Raw genomic sequence first — 26717 nt, 5'->3', positions numbered from 1 at the left:
CTACCTATAAAATAACGAAATAGTCTGCTAGTCTATGAATGGTCTACCCACAAATCTTTCGGTCTTCATGCCCAGGCCTACATCTACACTTCACTTCATTTAACATTTAGAGGACTAAGCTCTGAAAATTTAGCAAGGTTCCAAAGACTAAAGTTAATCAAAAATAAAAAAACATCAATAAAACTTGAAGAAAAAAATTATATTAACCACATCTGGAGCTGCACAAATATTTAAATTTGGTGTGTACAGCAAAGTCATGCCTTCCTCCACTGGGATCATGGGTAAGTAACACTCTTGGATTCTTTCTCAGTGCTATCTGTAGTTACTTGTGAAATAAGGCATCTCCGCATACTGATAAAGCATACCTCCCACCTCAAATGACCATGGGAGATTGCAAACCCCTCTTGTACCGACAGAATCTCCACACTACTTCCCTAAATACATCCCATTCCTCCCCCACCCCCCTTATGTCCTTTGCTCTCACCTTTTTCCATTCTGTACCCAGTCTCTCCTGGTACTTCCTCACACAAGTCTCCTTCCCAAGCTCACTTACTCTCACCACTCTCTTCACCCCAACATTCTCTCTTCTTTTCTGAAAACCTCTACAAATCTTCACCTTTGCCTCTACAAGATAATGATCAGACATCCCTCCAGTTGCACCTCTCAGCACATTAACATCCAAAAGTCTTTCTTTCACACGCCTATCAATTAACACGTAATCCAATAACGCTCTCTGGCCATCTCTCCTACTTACATACGTATACTTATGTATATCTCTCTTTTTAAACCAGGTATTCCCAAACACCAGTCCTCTTTCAGCACACAAATCTACAAGCTCTTCACCATTTCCATTTACAACACTGGACATCCCATGTATACCAATTATTCCCTCAACTGCCACATTACTCACCTTTGCATTCAAATCACCCATCACTATAACCCGGTCTCGTCCATCAAAACTACTAACACACTCACTAAGCTGCTCCCAAAACACTTGCCTCTCATGATCTTTCTTCTCATGCCCAGGTGCATGGGTACCAATAATCACCCATCTCTCTCCATCCACTTTCAGTTTTACCCATATCAATCCACAGTTTACTTTCTTACACTCTATCACATACTCCCACCACTCCAGTTTCAAGAGTAGTGGTACTCCTTCCCTTGCTCTTGTCTTCTCACCAACCCCTGAATTTACTCCCAAAACATTCCCAAACCACTCTTCCCCTTTACCCTTGAGCTTCGTTTCACTCAAAGCCAAAACATCCAGGTTCCTTTCCTCAAACATACTACCTATCTCTCCTTTTTTCTCATCTTGGTTACATCCATACACACTTAGACACCCCAATCTGAGCCTTCAAGGAGGATGAGCACTCCCCGCGTGACTCCTTCTTCTGTTTCCCCTTTTAGAAAGTTAATATATAAGGAGGGGAGGGTGTCTAGCTCCCCGCTCCCGTCCCCTTTAGTCGCCTTCTACAACACGTGAGGAATGCGTGGAAATGTATTCTTTCTCCCCTAATGCCATATACATACATATGCATAGACATATACATTCATACACATGTAAATATTCATACTTGCTTTGTTTCCTCTTTTGGAAAGCATTACAAGATGGGTGGATTTACATCTCCCACTCCTGTCGCTCTTAGTTACCTACGATACAAACAAGCTAAGTGGGCAGTATTCTTTCTCCCCTATACATATATGCACATACATTCACAACTAAAATCTGATTTATGCCTTGTGAGTCTAGTCATTACATCTAAAGATGCACAAAGATCCAACTGATAGGGTAGAGAGATGCACAACTAAGATGGAAACTGAATCATAAAAACTGGGCTATAATCATAGGCTAAGGGCTACAGTGCTATTCACAATAGAGGAGAGGAAAGGGAGGACCTGACAATAGCCCTTAAATTTCTAAATCAACTGGATGGTATTGTAAGAAAATAGGTCTTCAAGAGATGCAATAACTGAGTTATCAGAGGCCATAACAAAAATCTTGGCAAAAAGGCTATTACAAAAGATGTTAACAAGTACAAGTACTAGTTTAGTGTAAGAGTGGTGTATGGATAGAATAAACATCCAAAAAGACAGTGACTGCTGGCAGTTTATGCAGGTTTAAAATTTTGGCTAAGGCATTGAAAATCAGTAGATGGGATACCATGACAATAGAACTCTCTCCCCATACTGTACAAACAGGCATTTACATATATACTAGTATAAAATATTTACCAAAAATCCTGTAACTAACCTTGCAGTTATCTGCATTCTTGTTCTCTATGCCATAGATCTCTTGTAGAAGATAGGAGAGGCCATCTACAAACAGCTTTTGTTTTAGAGGCTTCAGAACATATCCATCACTATGTTTTTCCACTACTGCAAAAGTTGCGTGGGACTGCCGAGGGTCTGTAACAACAAAGTTTTAAAACCATCTCCTAGAGTCCCTCCTATATAATACATGTATATGATCTATAGCAACCAAAGATTTGTACAAAATGATTTGGTTAAAATTTCTAAAATAAAAACAACTGGCAAAAATGGGTTTCCAGTTCTAAGAGATATCTATGAGCCTAGACAGGACATCCTGAGGTTACTAATGATTCTCAACCTTTGCCCAGGTCTCTTTGAGACATTACTAAAGGAAAACATTTAGCCTATCTATCCTTCAATCTATCTATATCTCTGACACCTGTTCCCATACTCCCATCAAGGGGGTGCCACAGCAAAGGTCGCCACTTATCCCTGTCCTTGCATGCCTCCCCAAACATACACCATTCCATGCATTCTTCCACCACTTCTCTCCCTCCAGTACTCTTTCACTTTATTTTCCCGTCAAAGGTGGTCTTCCTCTCGCACCAACTTTAATTGTTCTAACATACTCTCCTTGTAAACTCACCATTTTGCATTCTTTCCACATGCCTAAACCACCTCAAAGTATTATGTTTCATCCACTCTACCATTCCACAATTCATTCCCTTTGCATTCCCTGCCACACCAAATCTCTCATACACCCCCTCATTTCTTCCTTCATTTCATCTAGTCATACCATATGCTACTCTCAAATAGCTCATTTCCACAGCCTGGATTCATGACCTCTGGAACTTATTCCACGTCCATGTTTCGGTTGCAAATGTCAGAATAGGGAGTACTAGCCTGTACCTTACTCCTTTCTTCATTTCTGTACTCACACCTCTACCCTTCTTTATTCTGTTCTGGGACACAATGACTCTTCTACCCTGTACCACTCTATCTCTTACCTCTCCGTCCATATTATCAAGTTTAAACTTACTTAGACAAGATAGCATTTAAATATCTGAACTGTCTCATCGCTTCCAATCTTTCTCTCGCCATATCTATAACACAATCTAGTACACTTTATTCTTTCACTCTATGGAGCTTTACAAAATCAAGCATCATTACTTTACTTTTACTTACATTCATCTTCAATTGCCTATGCTTATGCACAATAAAACATACTTACAACCTTCTGCAACTCATCTTCACTCCCAGCAAACAACACGCTATCATCAGCAGACAGGCTTGCCACTTCCCACCATACCTCACCACCACACTTTATCTCTGCACCTAGTTTCCCCTAGTTTTGCTTTCATTTCTCTTATCACTCCATCCATATACATATATCTATTTATTTATCATCTTTATCCCTGTCTCCCACGTTAGCGAGGTAGCGCAAGGAAACAGACGAAAGAATGGCCCAACCGACCCACATACACATGTATATACATACACGTCCACACACGCACATATACATACCTATACATCTCAATGTATACATATATATATACACACACAGACATATACATATATACACATCTACATAATTCATACTGTCTGCCCTTATTCATTCCCGTCACCACCCCACCACAAATGAAATGACAACCCCCTCCCCCCTGCACGCGTGCAAGGTAGCGCTAGGAAAAGACAACAAAGGCCACATTCATTCACACTCAGTCTCTAGCTGTCATGTATAATGCACTGAAACCACAGCCTTTCCACATCCAGGCCCCACAAAACTTTCCATGGTTTACCCCAGATGCTTCACATGCCCTGGTTCAATCCATTGACAGCACATCAACCCCGGTACACCACATCGCTCCAATTCATTCTATTCCTTGCACGCCTTTCGCCCTCCTGCATGTTCAGGCCCCGATCACTCAAAATCTCTTTCACTCCATCTCTCCACCTCCAATTTGGTCTCCCACTTCTCATTCCCTCCACCTCTGACATGCATATCCTCTTTGTCAATCTTTCCTCACCCATTCTCTCCATGTGACCAAACCATTTCAAAACACCCTCTTCTGCTCTCTCAACCACACTCTTTTTATCACCACACATCTCTCTTACCCTTTCATTACTTACTTGATCGTACCACCTGACACCACATACTGTTCTCAAACATCTCATTTCCAGCACATCCACCCTCCTCTGCACAACTCTATCTATAGCCCACGCCATATAACATTGTTAGAACCACTATTCCCTCAAACATACCCATTTTTGCTTTCCAAGATAACATTCTCGACTTCCACACATTTTTCAACGCTCCCAGAACTTTCGCCCCCTCCCCCACCCTATGATTCACTTGATCGTACTACCTGACACCACATACTGTTCTCAAACATCTCATTTCCAGCACATCCACCCTCCTCTGCACAACTCTATCTATAGCCCACGCCATATAACATTGTTAGAACCACTATTCCCTCAAACATACCCATTTTTGCTTTCCAAGATAACATTCTCGACTTCCACACATTTTTCAACGCTCCCAGAACTTTCGCCCCCTCCCCCACCCTATGATTCACTTCTGCTTCCATGGCTCCATCCGCTGCCAAATCCACTCCCAGATATCTAAAACATTTCACTTTCTCCAGTTTTTCTCCATTCAAACTTACCTCCCAATTGACTTGTCTCTCAACCCTCCTGTACCTAATAACCTTGCTCTTATTCACATTTTCTCTCTGCTTTCTTCTTTCACACACTTTACCAAACTCAATCACCAGCTTCTGCAGTTTCTCACCAGAATCAGCCACCAGCGCTATATCATCAGCAAACAACAACTAACTCACTTCCCAAGCCCTCTCATCCCCAACAGACTGCATACTTGCCCCTCTTTCCTAAACTCTTGCATTAACCTCCCTAACAACCCCATCCATAAACAAATTAAACAACCATCACACACCCCTGCAGCAAACCGACATTCACTGGGAACCACTCACTTTCCTCTCTTCCAATTTGTACAAATGCCTTACATCCTTGATAAAAACTTTTCACTGCTTCTAGCAACTTACCTCCCACACCATATACTCTTAATATCTTCCACAGAGCATCTCTATCAACTCTATCATATGCCCTCTCCAGATCCATAAATGCTACATACAAATCCATCTGCTTTTCAAAGTATTTCTCTCATACATTCTCCAAAGCAACCACTTGATCTACACATCCTCTACCACTTCTGAAACCACACTGCTCCTCCCCAATCTGGTGCTCTGTACATGCCTTCACCCTCTCAATCAATACCCTTCCATATAATTTCCCAGGAATATAAAACAAACTTGTACCTCTGTAATTTGAACACTCACCTTTATCTCCTTTGCCTTTGTACAATGGCACTATACATGCATTCCTACAATCCTCAGGCACTTCACCATGAACCATACATACACTGAATATCCTCACCAACCAGTCAACAACATGGTCATCCTCTTTTTTAATAAATTCCACAGTAATACCATCCAAACCCGCCGCCTTGCCGGCTTCATCTTCCGCAAAGCTTTCACTACCTCTTCTCTGTTTACCAAATCATTCTCCCTGATCCTCTCACCAACCCCTGACTTTACTTCCAAGACATTCCCAAACCACTCTTCCCCTTTAACCTTGAGCTTTGTTTCACTCAGAGCCAAAACATCCAGGTTCTTTTCCTCAAACATACTACCTATCCAACCTTTTTTCTCATCTTGGCTACATCCACTCCCGCATGACTCATTCTTCTGTTTCCCCCTTTAAAAAGTTGAAATACAATGAGGGAAGGGGTTTCTAGACCACCACACCCGTCCCCTTTAGTCGCCTTTTACGACATGCGGGGAATGCACGGGAAGTATTCTTTCTCCCCTATCCCCAGGGATATATTCATTTATCTATTTATTATACTTTGTCGCTATCTCCCGCATTAGCAAGGTAGCGCAGGGAAAAAGACGAAAGAATGGCCTAACCCACCCACATACACGTTTATACATACACGTCCACTCACGCACATATACATACCTATACATTTCAATGTATACATACATATACATACACAGATATATAGATATACACACAAATTCATACTTGCTGCCTTTATTCATTACCATTGCCACCCCACCACACATGAAATGACACACCCCTACCCCCTGCACACGCGCAAGGTAGCGCTAGGAAAAGACAACAAAGGCCACATTCGTTCACACTCAGTCTCTAGCTGTCATGTATAATGCACCGAAACCACTGCTCCCTTTCCACATCCAGGCCTCACAAAACTTTCCATGGTTTACCCGAGATACTTCACATTCCCTGGTTCAATCCACTGACAGCATGTCGACCCCGGTTTACCACATCAATCCAATTCACTCTATTTCTTGCACGCCTTTCACCCTCCTGCATATTCAGGCACCGTTCACTCAAAATCTTTTTCACTCCATCCTTCCACCTCCAATTTGGTCTTCCATTTCTCCTCGTTCCCTCCACCTCTGACACATATATCCTCTTTGTCAATCTCCTCACTCATTCTCTCCATGTGACCAAACAATTTCATTACACCCTCTTCTGCTCTCTCAACCACATTTTTTTTCTATTGCCACACATCTCTCTTACCCTTTCAATACTTACTCAATCAAACCACCTCACACCACATATTGTCCTCAAGCATCTCATTTCCAACACATCCACCCTCCTAAGCACAACACTATCTATAGACTAAGCCTCACATCCATAAAACACTGTTGGAACAACTATTCCTTCAGACATACCCATTTTTGCTTTCCAAGATAATGTTCTCACCTTCCACACATTTTTCAACGCTTCCAGAACTTTCGCCACCTCCCCCACCCTGTGACTCACTTCCGCTTCCATGGTGCCATCCGCTGCTAAATCCAATCCCAGATATCTAAAACACTCCACTTCCTCCAGTTTCTCTTCATTCGAACTTATCTCCCAAATGACTTGTCCCTCAACCCTACTGAACCTAATAACCTTGCTCTTATTCACATTTACTCTCAGCTTTCTTCTTTCACACACTTTACCAAACGCAGTCACAAGCTTCTGCAGTTTCTCACCCAAATCAGCCACCAGTGCTGTATCATCAGCGAACAACAACTGACTCACTTCCCAAGCCCTCTCATTCACAACAGACTGCATACTTGCCCCTCTCTACGCATGTACATATTCATACTTGCTGCCTTCATCCATAACCATTGCCACCCCACACACATGAAATGGCACCCCCTCTCTGCACATGTGCATGAGGTAGCACTAGGAAAGGACCACAAAGGCCACATTCGTTCACACTCAGTCTCTAGCTGTCATGTATAATGCACCGAAACCACAGCTCCCTTTCCACATCCAGGCCCCACAAAACTTTCCATGGTTTACCCCAGATGCTTCACATGCCCTGGTTCAATCCATTGACAGCACGTCGGCCCCGGTATACCACATCTTTCCAATTCACTCAATTCCTTGCACGCCTCTTACACACCTATATGTTCAGGCCTCAATCACTCAAAATCTTTTTCACTGCATCCTTCCACCTCTAATTCGGTCTCCAATTTTTACTCGTTCCCTCCACCTCTGATACATATATTCTCTTTGTCAATCATTCCTCACTCATTCTCCCCATGTGACCAAACCATTTTGATACACCCTCTTCTGCTCTCTCAACCACACTCTTTTTAGCACCACACATCTCTCTAACCCTTTCATTACTTACTCAATCAAACCACTTAACACCACATATTGTCCTCAAACATCTCATTTTCAACACATCCATCCTCCTACTCACAACCTTATCTATAGCCCATGCCTCGCAACCATATACCGTTGTTGGAACCACTATTCCTCCAAACATACCCATTTTTGCTCTCCGATATAATGTTCTTGCCTTCCAAACATTCTTCAACGTTCCTATATCCTTCACCCCCTCCCCCTCCCCCTCTCTGTGACTCACTTCTGCTTCCATGGTTCCATCCACTGCTAAATCCACTCCCAGATACCTAAAACACTTCACTTCCTCCAGTTTTTCTCCATTCAAACTTACCTCCCAACTGAATTGTCCCTCAACCCTACTGAACCTAATAACCTTGCTCTTATTCACATTTACTTTCAACTCTCTCTTTTCACACACTTTACTAAACTCAGTCACCAACCTCTGCAGTTTCTCACCTCAATCAGCCACCAGTGCTGTATCATCAGCAAACAACAACTGACTCACTTCCCAAGCCCTCTCATCCACAACAGACTGCATACTTGCCCCTCTCTCCAAAACTTTTGCATTCACCTCCCTAGTCATCCCATCCATAAAGAAATTAAACAACCATGGAGACATCACGCAACCCTGCCGTAAAGCGACATTCACTGGAAACCAATCACTTTCCTGTCTTCCTACTTGTATACATGCCTTACATCCACGATAAAAACTTCTGAATGCTTCTAGCAACTTAACTCCCACAACATATACTCCATAAAGCATCTCAATCAACCCTATCATATGCCTTCTCCAGATCCATAAATTCAACATACAAATCCATCTGTTTTTCTAAGTATTTCTCACATACATTCTTCAAAGCAAACACCTGATCCACATATTTTCCACCACTTTTGAAACCGCACTGCTCTTCCCTAGTCTGATGTTCTGTACATGCTTTTACCCTCTCAATCAATACCCTCCCATATAATTTCCCAGGAATACTCAACAAACTTATGCCTTTGTAATTTGAACACTCACCTTTATCCCCTTTGCCTTTGTATAATGGCACTATGCATGCATTCTGCCAATCCTCAGGCACTTCATGATCAATACATACACTGAATATCCTTACCAACCAATCAACAACACAGTCATCCCCTTTTTTTATAAATTCCACTGCAATACCATCCTAACCCGCCACCTTTCCAGCTTTCATCATCCGCAAAGCTTTCAGTAACTCTTCTCTGTTTACGAAACCATTCTCCCTGACCCTCTCACTTCGCACACCAACTCGACTAAAACATCCTATATCTGCCACTCTACCATCAAACACATTCAGCAGACCTTCAAAATACTCACTCCATCTCCTTCTCACTTCATCAATACTTGTTATTACCTCCTCATTTTTCCCCTACACTGATGTTCTCATTTGTTCTCTTGTCTTTTATTTTCCCTAAAATCTAATGATACTCTCTCACTCCATTTGCCCTCTTTTTCACCTTCTGCACCTTTCTCTTGACCTCCTGCCACTTTCATTTATACATCTCCAAGTCATTTGCACTATTTCTCTGTAAAAATCGTCCAAATGCCTCACTCTTCTCTTTCACTAACAATTTTACTTCTTCATCCCACCACTCACTACCTTTCTAATCTGCCCACCTTCCCCCTTTCTCATGCCACATCCATCTTTTATGCAAGCCATCACTGCCTCCCTAAATACATCCCATTCCTCCCCCACTCCCCTTACATCATTTGCTCTCACCTTTTGCCATTCTACACTCAATCTCTCCTGGTGCTTCCTCACACAAGTCTCCTTTCCAAGCTCACTCACTCTCACCACTCTCTTCTCCCCAACATCCTCTATTCTTTTCTGAAAACCTCTACAAATCTTCACCTTCACCTCCACAAGATAGTGATCAGATATCCCTACAGCTGCCCCTCTCAGCACATTAACATCTAAAAGTCTCTCTTTTACATGCTTATCAATTAACACGCAATCCAATAACACCCTCTGACCATCTCTCCTACTCACATATGTATACTTATGTATATCTCTTTTTAAACCAGGCATTCCCATTTACCAGTCCTTTTTCAGCACACCATTTCAGAATTTATATAAACAAATTCATGATCATCACAAACCTTGCAAAGTGGTTAAAGAATTCATGAAACAAACTCAAAATATAGTACAACATGAATCACCTGATGCAGACTCAAGTGAAATACAAGCTCTTGACAAGGCAACTTCTCAGTACCCATTAGTGAGACACCCACACACTTCTCCTGGTAATACCATCTCTACACAACTTCCTCAAGCTGAATATTCATTGCATCAATGATCTTCCTCTTCTCAGTGCCTGCAACTGGGTTCAATCACTTCCTCTGGTTGGCTTCTAGCCTTCTCTGGCTTCCCTTTCACCATACACGGTGATGAAGATGGTTCTAAATTCCTCTAAACTCTTGTGGAGCTACAGAATGGTGTTGAGGGGATCCAACACTTTTAACTTTTTGGTGATAGTAAGGCTCTTACATTTGCCACAAGGTTTCACTACAGGCTTCTTCCTGTGAGGCTGGGTAGTGACAGAAATGGATGAAGGCAAGTAAGTATGAACATATACATGTGTATGTATGTAATGTCTGTGCATGTATGTCGATATGTATATGTATGTACATGTGCGTATGCGGGCGTCTATGTATATATACATGTGTATATGAGTGGATGGGCCATTCTTCATTTGTTTCCTGGTGCTATCGCATGGATGTGGGAGACATCGATTATATATAATAGTAATACAATAGTACAAAAGGAAAAAAGGTGAGTGGAAAATATGCAAAATAAGAGGTGCATACACAGTGAAATACAGGATGAAAATAATGCTTTGGGTGCTAGTGCAGCCTGGAACAAGCAAGTGGGGGAATTGATGCACTCAATGTTACCACAGGAGCATGTCACCATGCAGGGTACTGAATGGGATGATGAATTCAGATCGCAATTCAGAATTCTCTTGAATATCATGGACCTTTTGTTCATTAATTCGCCACCATATCCAAAGTGTTACCACAGGATCTAGCCATCATGTGGGATGCCAAAGTTGTTTAACAATTCACTAATTCTTCCTAACTACCACTAAATTTCTTTTCGTTATTTTGACACCAGCAAAAATAATAAGTTCCTGAAATTCTAAAAATCATGAATAGAGGATTAGCAAGGTTGTACTGCATTTCTTTCCCCATAGGTCCCTCGCAGGAAAGCACCAATCTACTGTTAATCATTTCATGTATTATCTGTTCAAATCTCTCCACATTAAATTTCCTTAGGTTCTCATTTATCCATCTGTAGATAAAATCTAGGTATCTGTAATTTCTCTTAGTCTTCTGTACTTACTATTTAACTTATCTTTTTATCCTCTGCAAAACATCTAACTATAATACCCCTAACATCCTTATGCATATCTGAAATCATGGTTATAAAAAGAACTAAAGCCACTATCATTCCTGGCAGTACACTGCCTTCTTCTGGTTCCATTTGCCACCATTCTAAATATTGTTGGTTAAGAACTCTTTGATCCAATTTCTCCAAGGAAACCAAAAAAGATGAAAAGATGCAATGAAACAAGCTTTAAGGAATTGCAGCCCAAACACTGAGGTGAGATAGGTGAGAGATATGCATGGAACAAAATCAAATAAATCGATGTCGTATGCAAGGTAGGAACGTGACCCATGCTGTCAATGGGCTGAATAAAGCCACAGGAACTGGTCTGGGGGAAAACCATGGAACAGTCTGTGGACTTGGTTGTGGATGGTCAGATCTGGTTTTGGTGCTTTAAACATGACAACTAGAGAATGAATATGAGCAAGTGAGGTCAATTTTCATCTGCTCTAAGGACTTACCTGCTATCATAAGAAACAATGGAAATGCATGAAAAACACTGTTTTCTCAAAACATCATCATATTCATATTATGTTCAAAAAATACTTTCTGCATTCTCAGGTCCTTTTCTATTGTTTCCTGGGGCCAAAATTCTCTCTGTTAGAAAGCATCTTAAATTATGTAATTGAGGTCTACAGAAAAATAGGTTTTGCTCTCTGGAATTTCATTCAGTGGCTAACCTTTCAGGACTGTATCTATTCTGTCATCTGGGAGAGAGGTACAAGGTTAAAGACATCATTTCAGGTGTACAGTAAGCTTGAAACGGAATAATAACAAACTTTTAGTCACTTACCCTCTCCTTCTTCTGCGACGCAGTAAATGACAATAGGTAAAATCTCTCTGTCAAAGCTGTACAAGAGCTCTTCTTCTGGGTACAAAGAGGGATCAAAGATATGGCACACTTGTGAAAACTGTTGATTGGCTCCTCGCTTATAATGGTATGTCTCAGAGTTCATGCTGGGATCACGTGGAGTATAACTGTTGTACAATGAAAAACGTTATCTAAAATGTAAGCTTAAGAATGCAACATGTATATACATATGCATTACTGTAATGATACAAAATGAAAAGGGAGGAGGATTTTTTCAATTATTCAAGTATAATCATTGGCAAACAAAACCAGCAAAAACACAAGAACTTTTTTCACAATTGGAATTGCAGTATGAGGGATAAGAAAGCATATGCAATGTCAATATATTTCACAAAATGAAAAGGGGATAAAGTGAATAACTGGTATGCTATGATTTTATTTGGTAATACTAAGAAATCTAAAGATAAGTTAACTCCAAATTGACTAAGAAAATTATGCCTAGGCACTCAGTAAAATGAACCACTTATGACTTACCCAACTACATTTTTTCATACACAAATAACAAGAGGAAAGGAAGAATAGCAAGAGATGGACCTAGGCCTGAGCTGGATGGAAAAACCCAATCACTGTTGGTGATTTGGCGATGCTATCGGAGAGTAAGCAAAAACAGCCAGAGAAGGTAGTAAATATGTTGAAATAAAGAAAAATGAGAGATACTACCTGCCTACAAGAACTTATGATAGATTTGCCTGAAATGTCAGAGCTAGCATGTAGTGTTCACTGTATGATTAGCTTGCTGAATCATACTATTTCTATTTATCTGAGATTCATCTCAGACTGACTTCAGCCATGAGCATAAACTTCTTTCAAATATTTCCGAAGTCACTCTATGCATGCATCTTATTTCTTCTGGTATTGCATTAGATTACTTTCCAAATTTTTTTTCAGGACACCTACAGTTTCCTCTTATATCCCTTTAGTATCTTCCAAACAACTACTCCTGACTTAATAATTCTGAATCTTCCTTGCTAAAATGCCTTCTGATTTAAAACTGTTCTTGATGCTTTCTGTTTGCTGCCATTTATTTATCAAGAGGTATCTGTATCTTCTTTCTGTTGTGTAGGGTTCAGGTTATTTCATTCTTTTGTGGAAGTTCATATACTTCAGACCAACAATTTTGCATATGAAGTCTTTCTGCAGTCTTTGTAATATTCACTTTTATCTGTTTAACTAGTGACCATACAACCCAGTAGTATTCTATTTTACACACCCTGAATACTTTCATCGCTAACTTTCTGTCTCAATTGTAAGTCCTCAGTATCATCATACCATGCATCATTTGGCTTAGAAGCACTTATGAATGTGGTCTTTGAAATCAAGCTTTAAATTACAGTATCTCCCAAGATTTACATGTCTTTGCTCCCAATTTCTTCCCTAGTAAAGACATTGTAGAAAGGCAATGTTGATTGTTCCATGACTTAAGTATTTTCTCCCTATTTGCAAATATCTTCTAGGGTTCTCTGTAATAGTTAACTGTTTCATGACTTAAGGTATCTTCTGCCTATTTGTAAATAACATCCAGGTATCTCTGTAGTTTTTCTTGATCTTCTGCATCTGTTACTTTACTTACCATTGTATTCATTTATTCATTTTATTACAGTTTGGCGCTGTCTCCCGCTTTCGCGAGGTAGCGCAAGGAAAGAGACAAAAGAATGGCCCAACCCACCCACACACACATGTATATACATGTCCACACATGCAAATATACATACCTATACATTTCAATGTATACATACATATATATATATATATATATATATGCATACACAGACATATACATATATACACATGTACATTATTCATTCTCATTGCCACTCCACCACACATGAAATGACAACCTCCTCCCCTTGCATGCACGCGAGGTAGCACTAGGAAAAGACAACAAAGGCCACATTCGTTCACACTCAGTCTCTAGCTGTTATGTATAATGCACCGAAACCACAGCTCCCTTTCCACATTCAGGCCCCACAAAACTTTCCATGGTTTACCTCAGATGCTTCACATGCCCTGTTCAATCCACTGACAGCACATCGACCCCAGTATACCACATCGTTCCAATTCACTCTATTCCTTGCATGCCTTTCACCCTCCTGCATGTTCAGGCCCCAATCGCTCAAAATATTTTCACTCCATCCTTCCACCTCCAATTTGGTCTCCCACTTCTCGTTCCCTCCACCTCTGACACATACATCCTCTTTGTCAATCTTTCCTCACTCATTCTCTCCATGTGACCAAACCATTTCAATACGCCCTCTTCTGCTCTCTCAACCACACTCTTTTTATTACCACACATCTTTCTTACCCTTTCATTACCTACTCGATCAAACTACCTCACACCACATATTGTCCTCAAACATTTCATTTCCAACACATCCACCCTCCTTAGCACAACACTATCTATAGACTAAGCCTCACATCCATAAAACACTGTTGGAACAACTATTCCTTCAGACATACCCATTTTTGCTTTCCAAGATAATGTTCTCACCTTCCACACATTTTTCAACGCTTCCAGAACTTTCGCCACCTCCCCCACCCTGTGACTCACTTCCGCTTCCATGGTGCCATCTGCTGCTAAATCCAATCCCAGATATCTAAAACACTCCACTTCCTCCAGTTTCTCTTCATTCGAACTTATCTCCCAAATGACTTGTCCCTCAACCCTACTGAACCTAATAACCTTGCTCTTATTCACATTTACTCTCAGCTTTCTTCTTTCACACACTTTACCAAACGCAGTCACAAGCTTCTGCAGTTTCTCACCCAAATCAGCCACCAGTGCTGTATCATCAGCGAACAACAACTGACTCACTTCCCAAGCCCTCTCATTCACAACAGACTGCATACTTGCCCCTCTCTACGCATGTACATATTCATACTTGCTGCCTTCATCCATAACCATTGCCACCCCACACACATGAAATGGCACCCCCTCTCTGCGCATGTGCATGAGGTAGCACTAGGAAAGGACCACAAAGGCCACATTCGTTCACACTCAGTCTCTAGCTGTCATGTATAATGCACCGAAACCACAGCTCCCTTTCCACATCCAGGCCCCACAAAACTTTCCATGGTTTACCCCAGATGCTTCACATGCCCTGGTTCAATCCATTGACAGTACGTCGACCCCGGTATACCACATCTTTCCAATTCACTCTATTCCTTGCACGCCTCTTACACACCTATATGTTCAGGCCTCAATCACTCAAAATCTTTTTCACTGCATCCTTCCACCTCTAATTCGGTCTCCAATTTTTACTCGTTCCCTCCACCTCTGATACATATATTCTCTTTGTCAATCATTCCTCACTCATTCTCCCCATGTGACCAAACCATTTTGATACACCCTCTTCTGCTCTCTCAACCACACTCTTTTTAGCACCACACATCTCTCTAACCCTTTCATTACTTACTCAATCAAACCACTTCACACCACATATTGTCCTCAAACATCTCATTTTCAACACATCCATCCTCCTACTCACAACCTTATCTACAGCCCATGCCTCGCAACCATATACCGTTGTTGGAACCACTATTCCTCCAAACATACCCATTTTTGCTCTCCGATATAATGTTCTTGCCTTCCAAACATTCTTCAACGTTCCTATATCCTTCACCCCCTCCCCCTCTCTGTGACTCACTTCTGCTTCCATGGTTCCATCCACTGCTAAATCCACTCCCAGATACCTAAAACACTTCACTTCCTCCAGTTTTTCTCCATTCAAACTTACCTCCCAACTGAATTGTCCCTCAACCCTAATGAACCTAATAACCTTGCTCTTATTCACATTTACTTTCAACTCTCTCTTTTCACACACTTTACTAAACTCAGTCACCAACCTCTGCAGTTTCTCACCTCAATCAGCCACCAGTGCTGTATCATCAGCAAACAACAACTGACTCACTTCCCAAGCCCTCTCATCCACAACAGACTGCATACTTGCCCCTCTCTCCAAAACTTTTGCATTCACCTCCCTAGTCATCCCATCCATAAAGAAATTAAACAACCATGGAGACATCACCCAACCCTGCCGTAAAGCGACATTCACCAGAAACCAATCACTTTCCTGTCTTCCTACTTGTATACATGCCTTACATCCACGATAAAAACTTCTGAATGCTTCTAGCAACTTAACTCCCACAACATATACTCCATAAAGCATCTCAATCAACCCTATCATATGCCTTCTCCAGATCCATAAATTCAACATACAAATCCATCTGTTTTTCTAAGTATTTCTCACATACATTCTTCAAAGCAAACACCTGATCCACATATTTTCCACCACTTTTGAAACCGCACTGCTCTTCCCTAGTCTGATGTTCTGTACATGCTTTTACCCTCTCAATCAATACCCTCCCATATAATTTCCCAGGAATACTCAACAAACTTATGCCTTTGTAATTTGAACACTCACCTTTATCCCCTTTGCCTTTGTATAATGGCACTATGCATGCATTCTGCCAATCCTCAGGCACTTCATGATCAATACGTACACTGAATATCCTTACCAACCAATCAACAACACAGTCATCCCCTTTTTTTATAAATTCCACTGCAATACCATCCTAACCCGCCACCTTTCCAGCTTTCATCATCCGCAAAGCTTTCAGTAACTCTTCTCTGTTTACGAAACCATTCTCCCTGACCCTCTCACTTCGCACACCAACTCGACTAAAACATCCTATATCTGCCACTCTACCATCAAACACATTCAGCAGACCTTCAAAATACTCACTCCATCTCCTTCTCACTTCATCAATACTTGTTATTACCTCCTCATTTTTCCCCTACACTGATGTTCTCATTTGTTCTCTTGTCTTTTATTTTCCCTAAAATCTAATGATACTCTCTCACTCTATTTGCCCTCTTTTTCACCTTCTGCACCTTTCTCTTGACCTCCTGCCACTTTCATTTATACATCTCCAAGTCATTTGCACTATTTCTCTGTAAAAATCGTCCAAATGCCTCACTCTTCTCTTTCACTAACAATTTTACTTCTTCATCCCACCACTCACTACCTTTCTAATCTGCCCACCTTCCCCCTTTCTCATGCCACATCCATCTTTTATGCAAGCCATCACTGCCTCCCTAAATACATCCCATTCCTCCCCCACTCCCCTTACATCATTTGCTCTCACCTTTTGCCATTCTACACTCAATCTCTCCTGGTGCTTCCTCACACAAGTCTCCTTTCCAAGCTCACTCACTCTCACCACTCTCTTCTCCCCAACATCCTCTATTCTTTTCTGAAAACCTCTACAAATCTTCACCTTCACCTCCACAAGATAGTGATCAGATATCCCTACAGCTGCCCCTCTCAGCACATTAACATCTAAAAGTCTCTCTTTTACATGCTTATCAATTAACACGCAATCCAATAACACCCTCTGACCATCTCTCCTACTCACATATGTATACTTATGTATATCTCTTTTTAAACCAGGCATTCCCATTTACCAGTCCTTTTTCAGCACACCATTTCAGAATTTATATAAACAAATTCATGATTATCACAAACCTTGCAAAGTGGTTAAAGAATTCATGAAACAAACTCAAAATATAGTACAACATGAATCACCTGATGCAGACTCAAGTGAAATACAAGCTCTTGACAAGGCAACTTCTCAGTACCCATTAGTGAGACACCCACACACTTCTCCTGGTAATACCATCTCTACACAACTTCCTCAAGCTGAATATTCATTGCATCAATGATCTTCCTCTTCTCAGTGCCTGCAACTGGGTTCAATCACTTCCTCTGGTTGGCTTCTAGCCTTCTCTGGCTTCCCTTTCACCATACACGGTGATGAAGATGGTTCTAAATTCCTCTAAACTCTTGTGGAGCTACAGAATGGTGTTGAGGGGATCCAACACTTTTAACTTTTTGGTGATAGTAAGGCTCTTACATTTGCCACAAGGTTTCACTACAGGCTTCTTCCTGTGAGGCTGGGTAGTGACAGGAATGGATGAAGGCAAGTAAGTATGAACATATACATGTGTATGTATGTAATGTCTGTGCATGTATGTCGATATGTATATGTATGTACATGTGCGTATGCGGGCGTCTATGTATATGTACATGTGTATATGAGTGGATGGGCCATTCTTCATTTGTTTCCTGGTGCTATCGCATGGATGTGGGAGACATCGATTATATATAATAGTAATACAATAGTACAAAAGGAAAAAAGGTGAGTGGAAAATATGCAAAATAAGAGGTGCATACACAGTGAAATACAGGATGAAAATAATGCTTTGGGTGCTAGTGCAGCCTGGAACAAGCAAGTGGGGGAATTGATGCACTCAATGTTACCACAGGAGCATGTCACCATGCAGGGTACTGAATGGGATGATGAATTCAGATCGCAATTCAGAATTCTCTTGAATATCATGGACCTTTTGTTCATTAATTCGCCACCATATCCAAAGTGTTACCACAGGATCTAGCCATCATGTGGGATGCCAAAGTTGTTTAACAATTCACTAATTCTTCCTAACTACCACTAAATTTCTTTTCGTTATTTTGACACCAGCAAAAATAATAAGTTCCTGAAATTCTAAAAATCATGAATAGAGGATTAGCAAGGTTGTACTGCATTTCTTTCCCCATAGGTCCCTCGCAGGAAAGCACCAATCTACTGTTAATCATTTCATGTATTATCTGTTCAAATCTCTCCACATTAAATTTCCTTAGGTTCTCATTTATCCATCTGTAGATAAAATCTAGGTATCTGTAATTTCTCTTAGTCTTCTGTACTTACTATTTAACTTATCTTTTTATCCTCTGCAAAACATCTAACTATAATACCCCTAACATCCTTATGCATATCTGAAATCATGGTTATAAAAAGAACTAAAGCCATTATCATTCCTGGCAGTACACTGCCTTCTTCTGGTTCCATTTGCCACCATTCTAAATATTGTTGGTTAAGAACTCTTTGATCCAATTTCTCCAAGGAAACCAAAAAAGGTGAAAAGATGCAATGAAACAAGCTTTAAGGAATTGCAGCCCAAACACTGAGGTGAGATAGGTGAGAGATATGCATGGAACAAAATCAAATAAATCGATGTCGTATGCAAGGTAGGAACGTGACCCATGCTGTCAATGGGCTGAATAAAGCCACAGGAACTGGTCTGGGGGAAAACCATGGAACAGTCTGTGGACTTGGTTGTGGATGGTCAGATCTGGTTTTGGTGCTTTAAACATGACAACTAGAGAATGAATATGAGCAAGTGAGGTCAATTTTCATCTGCTCTAAGGACTTACCTGCTATCATAAGAAACAATGGAAATGCATGAAAAACACTGTTTTCTCAAAACATCATCATATTCATATTATGTTCAAAAAATACTTTCTGCATTCTCAGGTCCTTTTCTATTGTTTCCTGGGGCCAAAATTCTCTCTGTTAGAAAGCATCTTAAATTATGTAATTGAGGTCTACAGAAAAATAGGTTTTGCTCTCTGGAATTTCATTCAGTGGCTAACCTTTCAGGACTGTATCTATTCTGTCATCTGGGAGAGAGGTACAAGGTTAAAGACATCATTTCAGGTGTACAGTAAGCTTGAAACGGAATAATAACAAACTTTTAGTCACTTACCCTCTCCTTCTTCTGCAACGCAGTAAATGACAATAGGTAAAATCTCTCTGTCAAAGCTGTACAAGAGCTCTTCTTCTGGGTACAAAGAGGGATCAAAGATATGGCACACTTGTGAAAACTGTTGATTGGCTCCTCGCTTATAATGGTATGTCTCAGAGTTCATGCTGGGATCACGTGGAGTATAACTGTTGTACAATGAAAAACGTTATCTAAAATGTAAGCTTAAGAATGCAACATGTATATACATATGCATTACTGTAATGATACAAAATGAAAAGGGAGGAGGATTTTTTCAATTATTCAAGTATAATCATTGGCAAACAAAACCAGCAAAAACACAAGAACTTTTTTCACAATTGGAATTGCAGTATGAGGGATAAGAAAGCATATGCAATGTCAATATATTTCACAAAATGAAAAGGGGATAAAGTGAATAACTGGTATGCTATGATTTTATTTGGTAATACTAAGAAATCTAAAGATAAGTTAACTCCAAATTGACTAAGAAAATTATGCCTAGGCACTCAGTAAAATGAACCACTTATGACTTACCCAACTACATTTTTTCATACACAAATAACAAGAGGAAAGGAAGAATAGCAAGAGATGGACCTAGGCCTGAGCTGGATGGAAAAACCCAATCACTGTTGGTGATTTGGCGATGCTATCGGAGAGTAAGCAAAAACAGCCAGAGAAGGTAGTAAATATGTTGAAATAAAGAAAAATGAGAGATACTACCTGCCTACAAGAACTTATGATAGATTTGCCTGAAATGTCAGAGCTAGCATGTAGTGTTCACTGTATGATTAGCTTGCTGAATCATACTATTTCTATTTATCTGAGATTCATCTCAGACTGACTTCAGCCATGAGCATAAACTTCTTTCAAATATTTCCGAAGTCACTCTATGCATGCATCTTATTTCTTCTGGTATTGCATTAGATTACTTTCCAAATTTTTTTTCAGGACACCTACAGTTTCCTCTTATATCCCTTTAGTATCTTCCAAACAACTACTCCTGAATTAATAATTCTGAATCTTCCTTGCTAAAATGCCTTCTGATTTAAAACTGTTCTTGATGCTTTCTGTTTGCTGCCATTTATTTATCAAGAGGTATCTGTATCTTCTTTCTGTTGTGTAGGGTTCAGGTTATTTCATTCTTTTGTGGAAGTTCATATACTTCAGACCAACAATTTTGCATATGAAGTCTTTCTGCAGTCTTTGTAATATTCACTTTTATCTGTTTAACTAGTGACCATACAACCCAGTAGTATTCTATTTTACACACCCTGAATACTTTCATCGCTAACTTTCTGTCTCAATTGTAAGTCCTCAGTATCATCATACCATGCATCATTTGGCTTAGAAGCACTTATGAATGTGGTCTTTGAAATCAAGCTTTAAATTACAGTATCTCCCAAGATTTACATGTCTTTGCTCCCAATTTCTTCCCTAGTAAAGACATTGTAGAAAGGCAATGTTGATTGTTCCATGACTTAAGTATTTTCTCCCTATTTGCAAATATCTTCTAGGGTTCTCTGTAATTGTTAACTGTTTCATGACTTAAGGTATCTTCTGCCTATTTGTAAATAACATCCAGGTATCTCTGTAGTTTTTCTTGATCTTCTGCATCTGTTACTTTACTTACCATTGTATTTATTTATTCATTTTATTACAGTTTGGCGCTGTCTCCCGCTTTCGCGAGGTAGCGCAAGGAAAGAGACAAAAGAATGGCCCAACCCACCCACACACACATGTATATACATGTCCACACATGCAAATATACATACCTATACATTTCAATGTATACATACATTTTTTTTTTTTTTTTTTTTTTTTTTTTTTTTTTTTTTTATACTTTGTCGCTGTCTCCCGCGTTTGCGAGGTAGCGCAAGGAAACAGACGAAAGAAATGGCCCAACCCCCCCCCCCCCATACACATGTACATACACACGTCCACACACGCAAATATACATACCTACACAGCTTTCCATGGTTTACCCCAGACGCTTCACATGCCTTGCTTCAATCCACTGACAGCACGTCAACCCCTGTATACCACACGACTCCAATTCACTCTATTTCTCGCATGCCTTTCACCCTCCTGCATGTTCAGGCCCCAATCGCTCAAAATATTTTCACTCCATCCTTCCACCTCCAATTTGGTCTCCCACTTCTCGTTCCCTCCACCTCTGACACACACATCCTCTTTGTCAATCTTTCCTCACTCATTCTCTCCATGTGACCAAACCATTTCAATATGGCCTCTTCTGCTCTCTCAACCACACTCTTTTTATTACCACACATCTTTCTTACCCTTTCATTACCTACTCGATCAAACTACCTCACACCACATATTGTCCTCAAACATTTCATTTCCAACACATCCACCCTCCTTCGCACAACCCTATCTATAGCCCATGCCTCGCAACCATATAACATTGTTGGAACCACTATTCCTTCAAACATACCCATTTTTGCTTTCCATTGTATCATCTATAAAATACATGACTTACACCCTTATCTATGCTTGAAATCATGATTACAGAGAATATGAAGCTAATATTGCTCCCCTGTACAACATCCAACTTAAACATGACTTGAGGTATCTACTGCCTATTTGTAAGTGCCATTTAGGTCTCTAAAGTTTTTCTAGACCTGAATCTATTGCTTAACTTACTATAGCATCATCCAAGAAAGCACATGACTTACATCCTTATCTATGTTTGAAATCATGATTACAGAGAGTATGAAGCTAATATTGCTCCCTGTATTATGCCCAAAAGCACATCTTCAATATAAACAGTCCTCTTTGCTAAAACTCTGAAATTTTGATTGATTAGAAACTCTTTAATCCACTTTCCTTGTTGTCCTTTACTGTTTTGTCTTGCTAATTTCTCGAATAACACTCCACAGTTTACCTTGTCAAATTCTTTTGCAAGATCTAGAAAAACTGTCCATTCTCTTTCAATACATTACTTTCATGTATGTCATCCAAATTGAGCTTGAAAGTTTCTGGAGTTTTGCACTTACTTCCCTAATAAGCAGCTCATTTCATTCTAAACCAATGTTTTGCTTATTTCTTGTTTAAAATCTGAATATATGATGCTCAAAACCAATTCTGCAAGTCCCTTCTAAAGTGGATACATTATTTAGCCCACTCATTCACTTGAATTCTTCAATAATATCTTTCTAGGGAATGAAAGTCTGATTTTCTTATTCTCTCCTCAAAGGAAAGATTTTCAATGCCAGAAACTAGTTCCAAGTGAAGGTGGGTCTGTTGCAGCAGCATGTGATGTCACCATGGCTCTTTATCTTGGTTATCGATGGAGGCTCTGAGAAAGGCAAACAAAAGGGTCTTGGAGATAACAGTGAGTACGCAGTCTGTAAAGGGTGAGGGGCCTTGCAAAAGTCAGTTGTTGTTTGCTGATGACACAGCACTAGTGGCAGATTTGAGTGAAAAACTGTAGAAGGTGGTATCTGAGATAGGGAGGGTGTGTAAAAGGAAACCGAGAGTAAATGTAAATAAAAGGAAGGTTATTAGGTTTTGCAGTGAATAGGGTTGGGTTAGATAGGGTGTGAGTTTGAATGGAGAAAATTTGGAAGTGGTGTGTTTAGATACCTGGAAATGGACATGGCAACAAATGGAATCATGGAAGCAGATGTAAATCACAGGGTGGGTGAGTGGGCAAAACTTATGGGAGCATTGAGGATTGTGTGAAAAGACAGGGTTATTACCTGGGATGGTGAAAATAGGTGCATTTGAAGGCATAGCAGTCCCAGTGATATACTGATGCAAGGAATGGGCTGTAGATGAGAATATGCAGAGGAGAATGAATAGAGTGGAAATGAAATGTCTAAGGACAGTAAGTGGTGTAAGATGGTTTGAATGAGTAAGTAATAAAAAGCAAGAGAGAGGTGTGGTTATATAAAGAGTGCAGCTGAAAGAGCCAAAGAGGGCATGCTGAAAATAAGGAAAACATGAGTTAAAAGAAGTTGAAAGGAGGATATATATGCGTCAAAGTCAGAGGGGCTAAGGAGAAGGAAGAGACCAAACTGGAGTTGAAAAGATGGAGGGTAAAGGATTTTGAGTGCTTGGGGCATGAACATCCAGGAGGGTGAAAGGTACACATGGGATGGCGTGATCTGAAGTGATGTGGTATACTGGGTCTGATGAACTGTCAATGAATCAGGGTATATGAGGCAGCTAGAGAGAACCACAGAAAGGTCTGTAGGGCCTGCAGAGAGCTGTGGTTTCATAGCAGTAAACGTGACAGCTAGATAATGGATGTCAGCGATTGAGGCCTTTCTTAATCTGTCCCTGACACTACCTTATTAACCTGGGAAATGGAAAACAAGCATGCAAAAATAACTTCTATCATCCTTCACTACAATGAATAAAAAAAATAAATAATATTCTACAGAATTTTGCTGCCATTTGGATGAAAATACACAGCTGAGGTATTACAAAACTGGGAAACCATAGTAGTAATATTCAAATAATCAAGAGGTGATTGATCAAGGTGGGCTGGATTTTTCCATGCTTTGGATAATCATGTGACTGAGGTATATCTAAATAGTCAGGGTGACAGATATATATGAATGTTTACCGAGTAAATACTATGGTTTATGCATTAAGCACTTATTTAAAAAAAAAAATGATGAATTGTTACAGGAACACAGCAGCTGATATACCACATAGCCAAACTAGAGGAAACCTGAGCTGTTTTATTTGCTTAGCTATGGACTTGTTGAGGGATTGTTCACGACACTCACAATGATAGGAATAGGACTGTTCTCATATCTGTCTGTATGAGCTCTGCTGTCAAGAATGGCAACCCATTGGGGGTGGGGCATTGGGCAGGAGGTCTCTGTGTTAGCAGTTTACTGCCAAACTGCCATGTAAGCTGCTGGTGTTGGTCACAGAGGGTGAACAGGTTCAATATGAGAATGGCCTCTTCGTAAGTGATGTAAGATGGGCACAAGAAGATTTTGCATGCTCTTTTCTGCACTCTTTATAGATGATCCCTCTGTGCAGAAGTTAGTGAGGAAGACCAGGATGGGGGAAGCATAGGTGACCTCAGTAGAATGAAGATGGTATAGACATTTCTGAGTTCAAATGTCTGGAGAGTTTATATCCATTATGTAATAAAATGCCTAGAATTGCACTGCAAAATAAAAAAAAAAAAATCTCACTAAAGAGAGATATAGCTACAGCATAAACTTTGCTCTTTTGTAATTGTGACTACCACTTCTAAAAAGGAACCCAGAAAAGAGATCTATAAAAGACCCTTCTTACCCTTCTTGTTTTTCAATGAATTCACTTTTCCACTGGCTATAAACTTTCTAAACTAATTCAAATTTGTGCTCATTCCCATTTACAGGGACTTTTCAATTTACATAGTATATGAACTTGAAAATGGTTGTGTAAATCAAATGATGCAACTAATGGAGATTAGGGGACTTCATTATGAGTGACTCTGTATCAAATATTATACAAGTGAAAAACTACAACATGCATACACCTAGCAATACAAAATAGTCATATACATACTGTATAATGAATTCTATTAATGAAAACATAAAATGACAAACTCTGAGCCCTGCTGCAGTCTCCTCTTCAATCACCACTCTCCCATACAACATACCAGGCACACTCTGTAGTTGGAACAGTCACCGATGTCTCCTTTACCTCTATACCATGGCACCACACATATATTCTGGCAATCTTCAGGCAACTCACCATGATCCACACACACACATATCAAAAATCCTAATCAATCGATCAACAACATAGTCAACCCCCTTTCTTAAGAAACTAAACAAAACACCAACCATTCCAGCTGCCCTTCCACATTCATTCTATGCAAGACTCCCACCATCTATCCTCTCTCCACCAAAACACTTTCTATGACCCTCTCACTTTACACATATCTCTAACCCAAACACCCTACATCCACCAACCAATCATCAAACACATTCAACAATCCCTCAAACCACTCACTTGACCTCCTTACTACCTTATCACCATCTGTTACCATCCCCCATCCATCCCACTCACTGATGCTCCTACTTGTTCTCTTATCCCTCTCATCCTAAGAAACCTCCTTCCAAAACATCTTGTTCTCTCCAAAGTCCACTGATACTCACCTACTCCAACTCTCACCCATCCTACCCTTCAACCCCTGCATCTTCCTCTTGACCTCTTGCAGCTCTCTCTTCTCAGCGAGGTAGCACCAGGAAATAGACGAAGAAAACCCATCCACTCATATAAACACATATACACATACATGCTCATACATGTACATATACATACATGTACATATCAACATATATACATACACATCCACAGACGTATTTATCTATATATTTTGCTTTGTCACTGTCTCCCGCGTTAGCGAGGTAGTGCAAGGAAACAGACGAAAGAATGGCCCAGCCCACCCACATACGCATGTATATACATACACGTCCACACACGCAAATACACATACCTATACATCTCAATGTATACATATATATACACACACAGACATATACATATATACACAAGTACATAATTCATACGGTCTGCCCCAATTTATTCCCATCACCACCTCGCCACATTTGGAATAACATCCTCCTCCCCCCCTCATGTGTGCGAGATAGCGCTAGGAAAAGACAACAAAGGCCCCATTCGTTCACACTCAGTCTCTAGCTGTCATGTAATAATGCCCAAAACCACAGCTCCCTTTCCACATCCAGGCCCCACACAACTATCCAAGGTTTACCCCAGACGCTTCACATGCCCTGATTCAATCCATTGACAGCACGTTGACCCCAGTATACCACATCAATCCAATTCACTTATT

General features: G+C 40.3%; 1 protein-coding gene across 7 annotated transcripts in view; it reads right to left on the bottom strand.

Moving 5' to 3' along the window:
* Mrgn1 (Mahogunin ring finger 1) overlaps positions 1 to 26717 on the bottom strand; it is a 168853-nt gene that overhangs the window by 106429 nt on the left and 35707 nt on the right. For all 7 annotated transcript variants that reach the window (XR_011713022.1, XR_011713021.1, XM_071663851.1 and 4 more), the window contains exons 4-5: positions 19871 to 20055; positions 2252 to 2406 (exon numbers count right to left, since the gene is read on the bottom strand). Coding sequence is in view for 5 of the 7 variants with exons in the window: in XM_071663851.1 (XP_071519952.1) it covers positions 2252 to 2406; positions 19871 to 20055 (340 nt within the window). In the remaining 2 variants the exon portion in view is untranslated. The remainder of the gene's footprint in view (positions 1 to 2251; positions 2407 to 19870; positions 20056 to 26717) is intronic.

This window comes from Panulirus ornatus, chromosome 1 (genome assembly GCF_036320965.1).
Source record: "Panulirus ornatus isolate Po-2019 chromosome 1, ASM3632096v1, whole genome shotgun sequence".
Lineage (NCBI taxonomy): Eukaryota > Metazoa > Arthropoda > Malacostraca > Decapoda > Palinuridae > Panulirus > Panulirus ornatus.
Note: the sequence above shows the minus strand (reverse complement) of the source record. Positions and strands in the feature narration are given on the sequence as shown.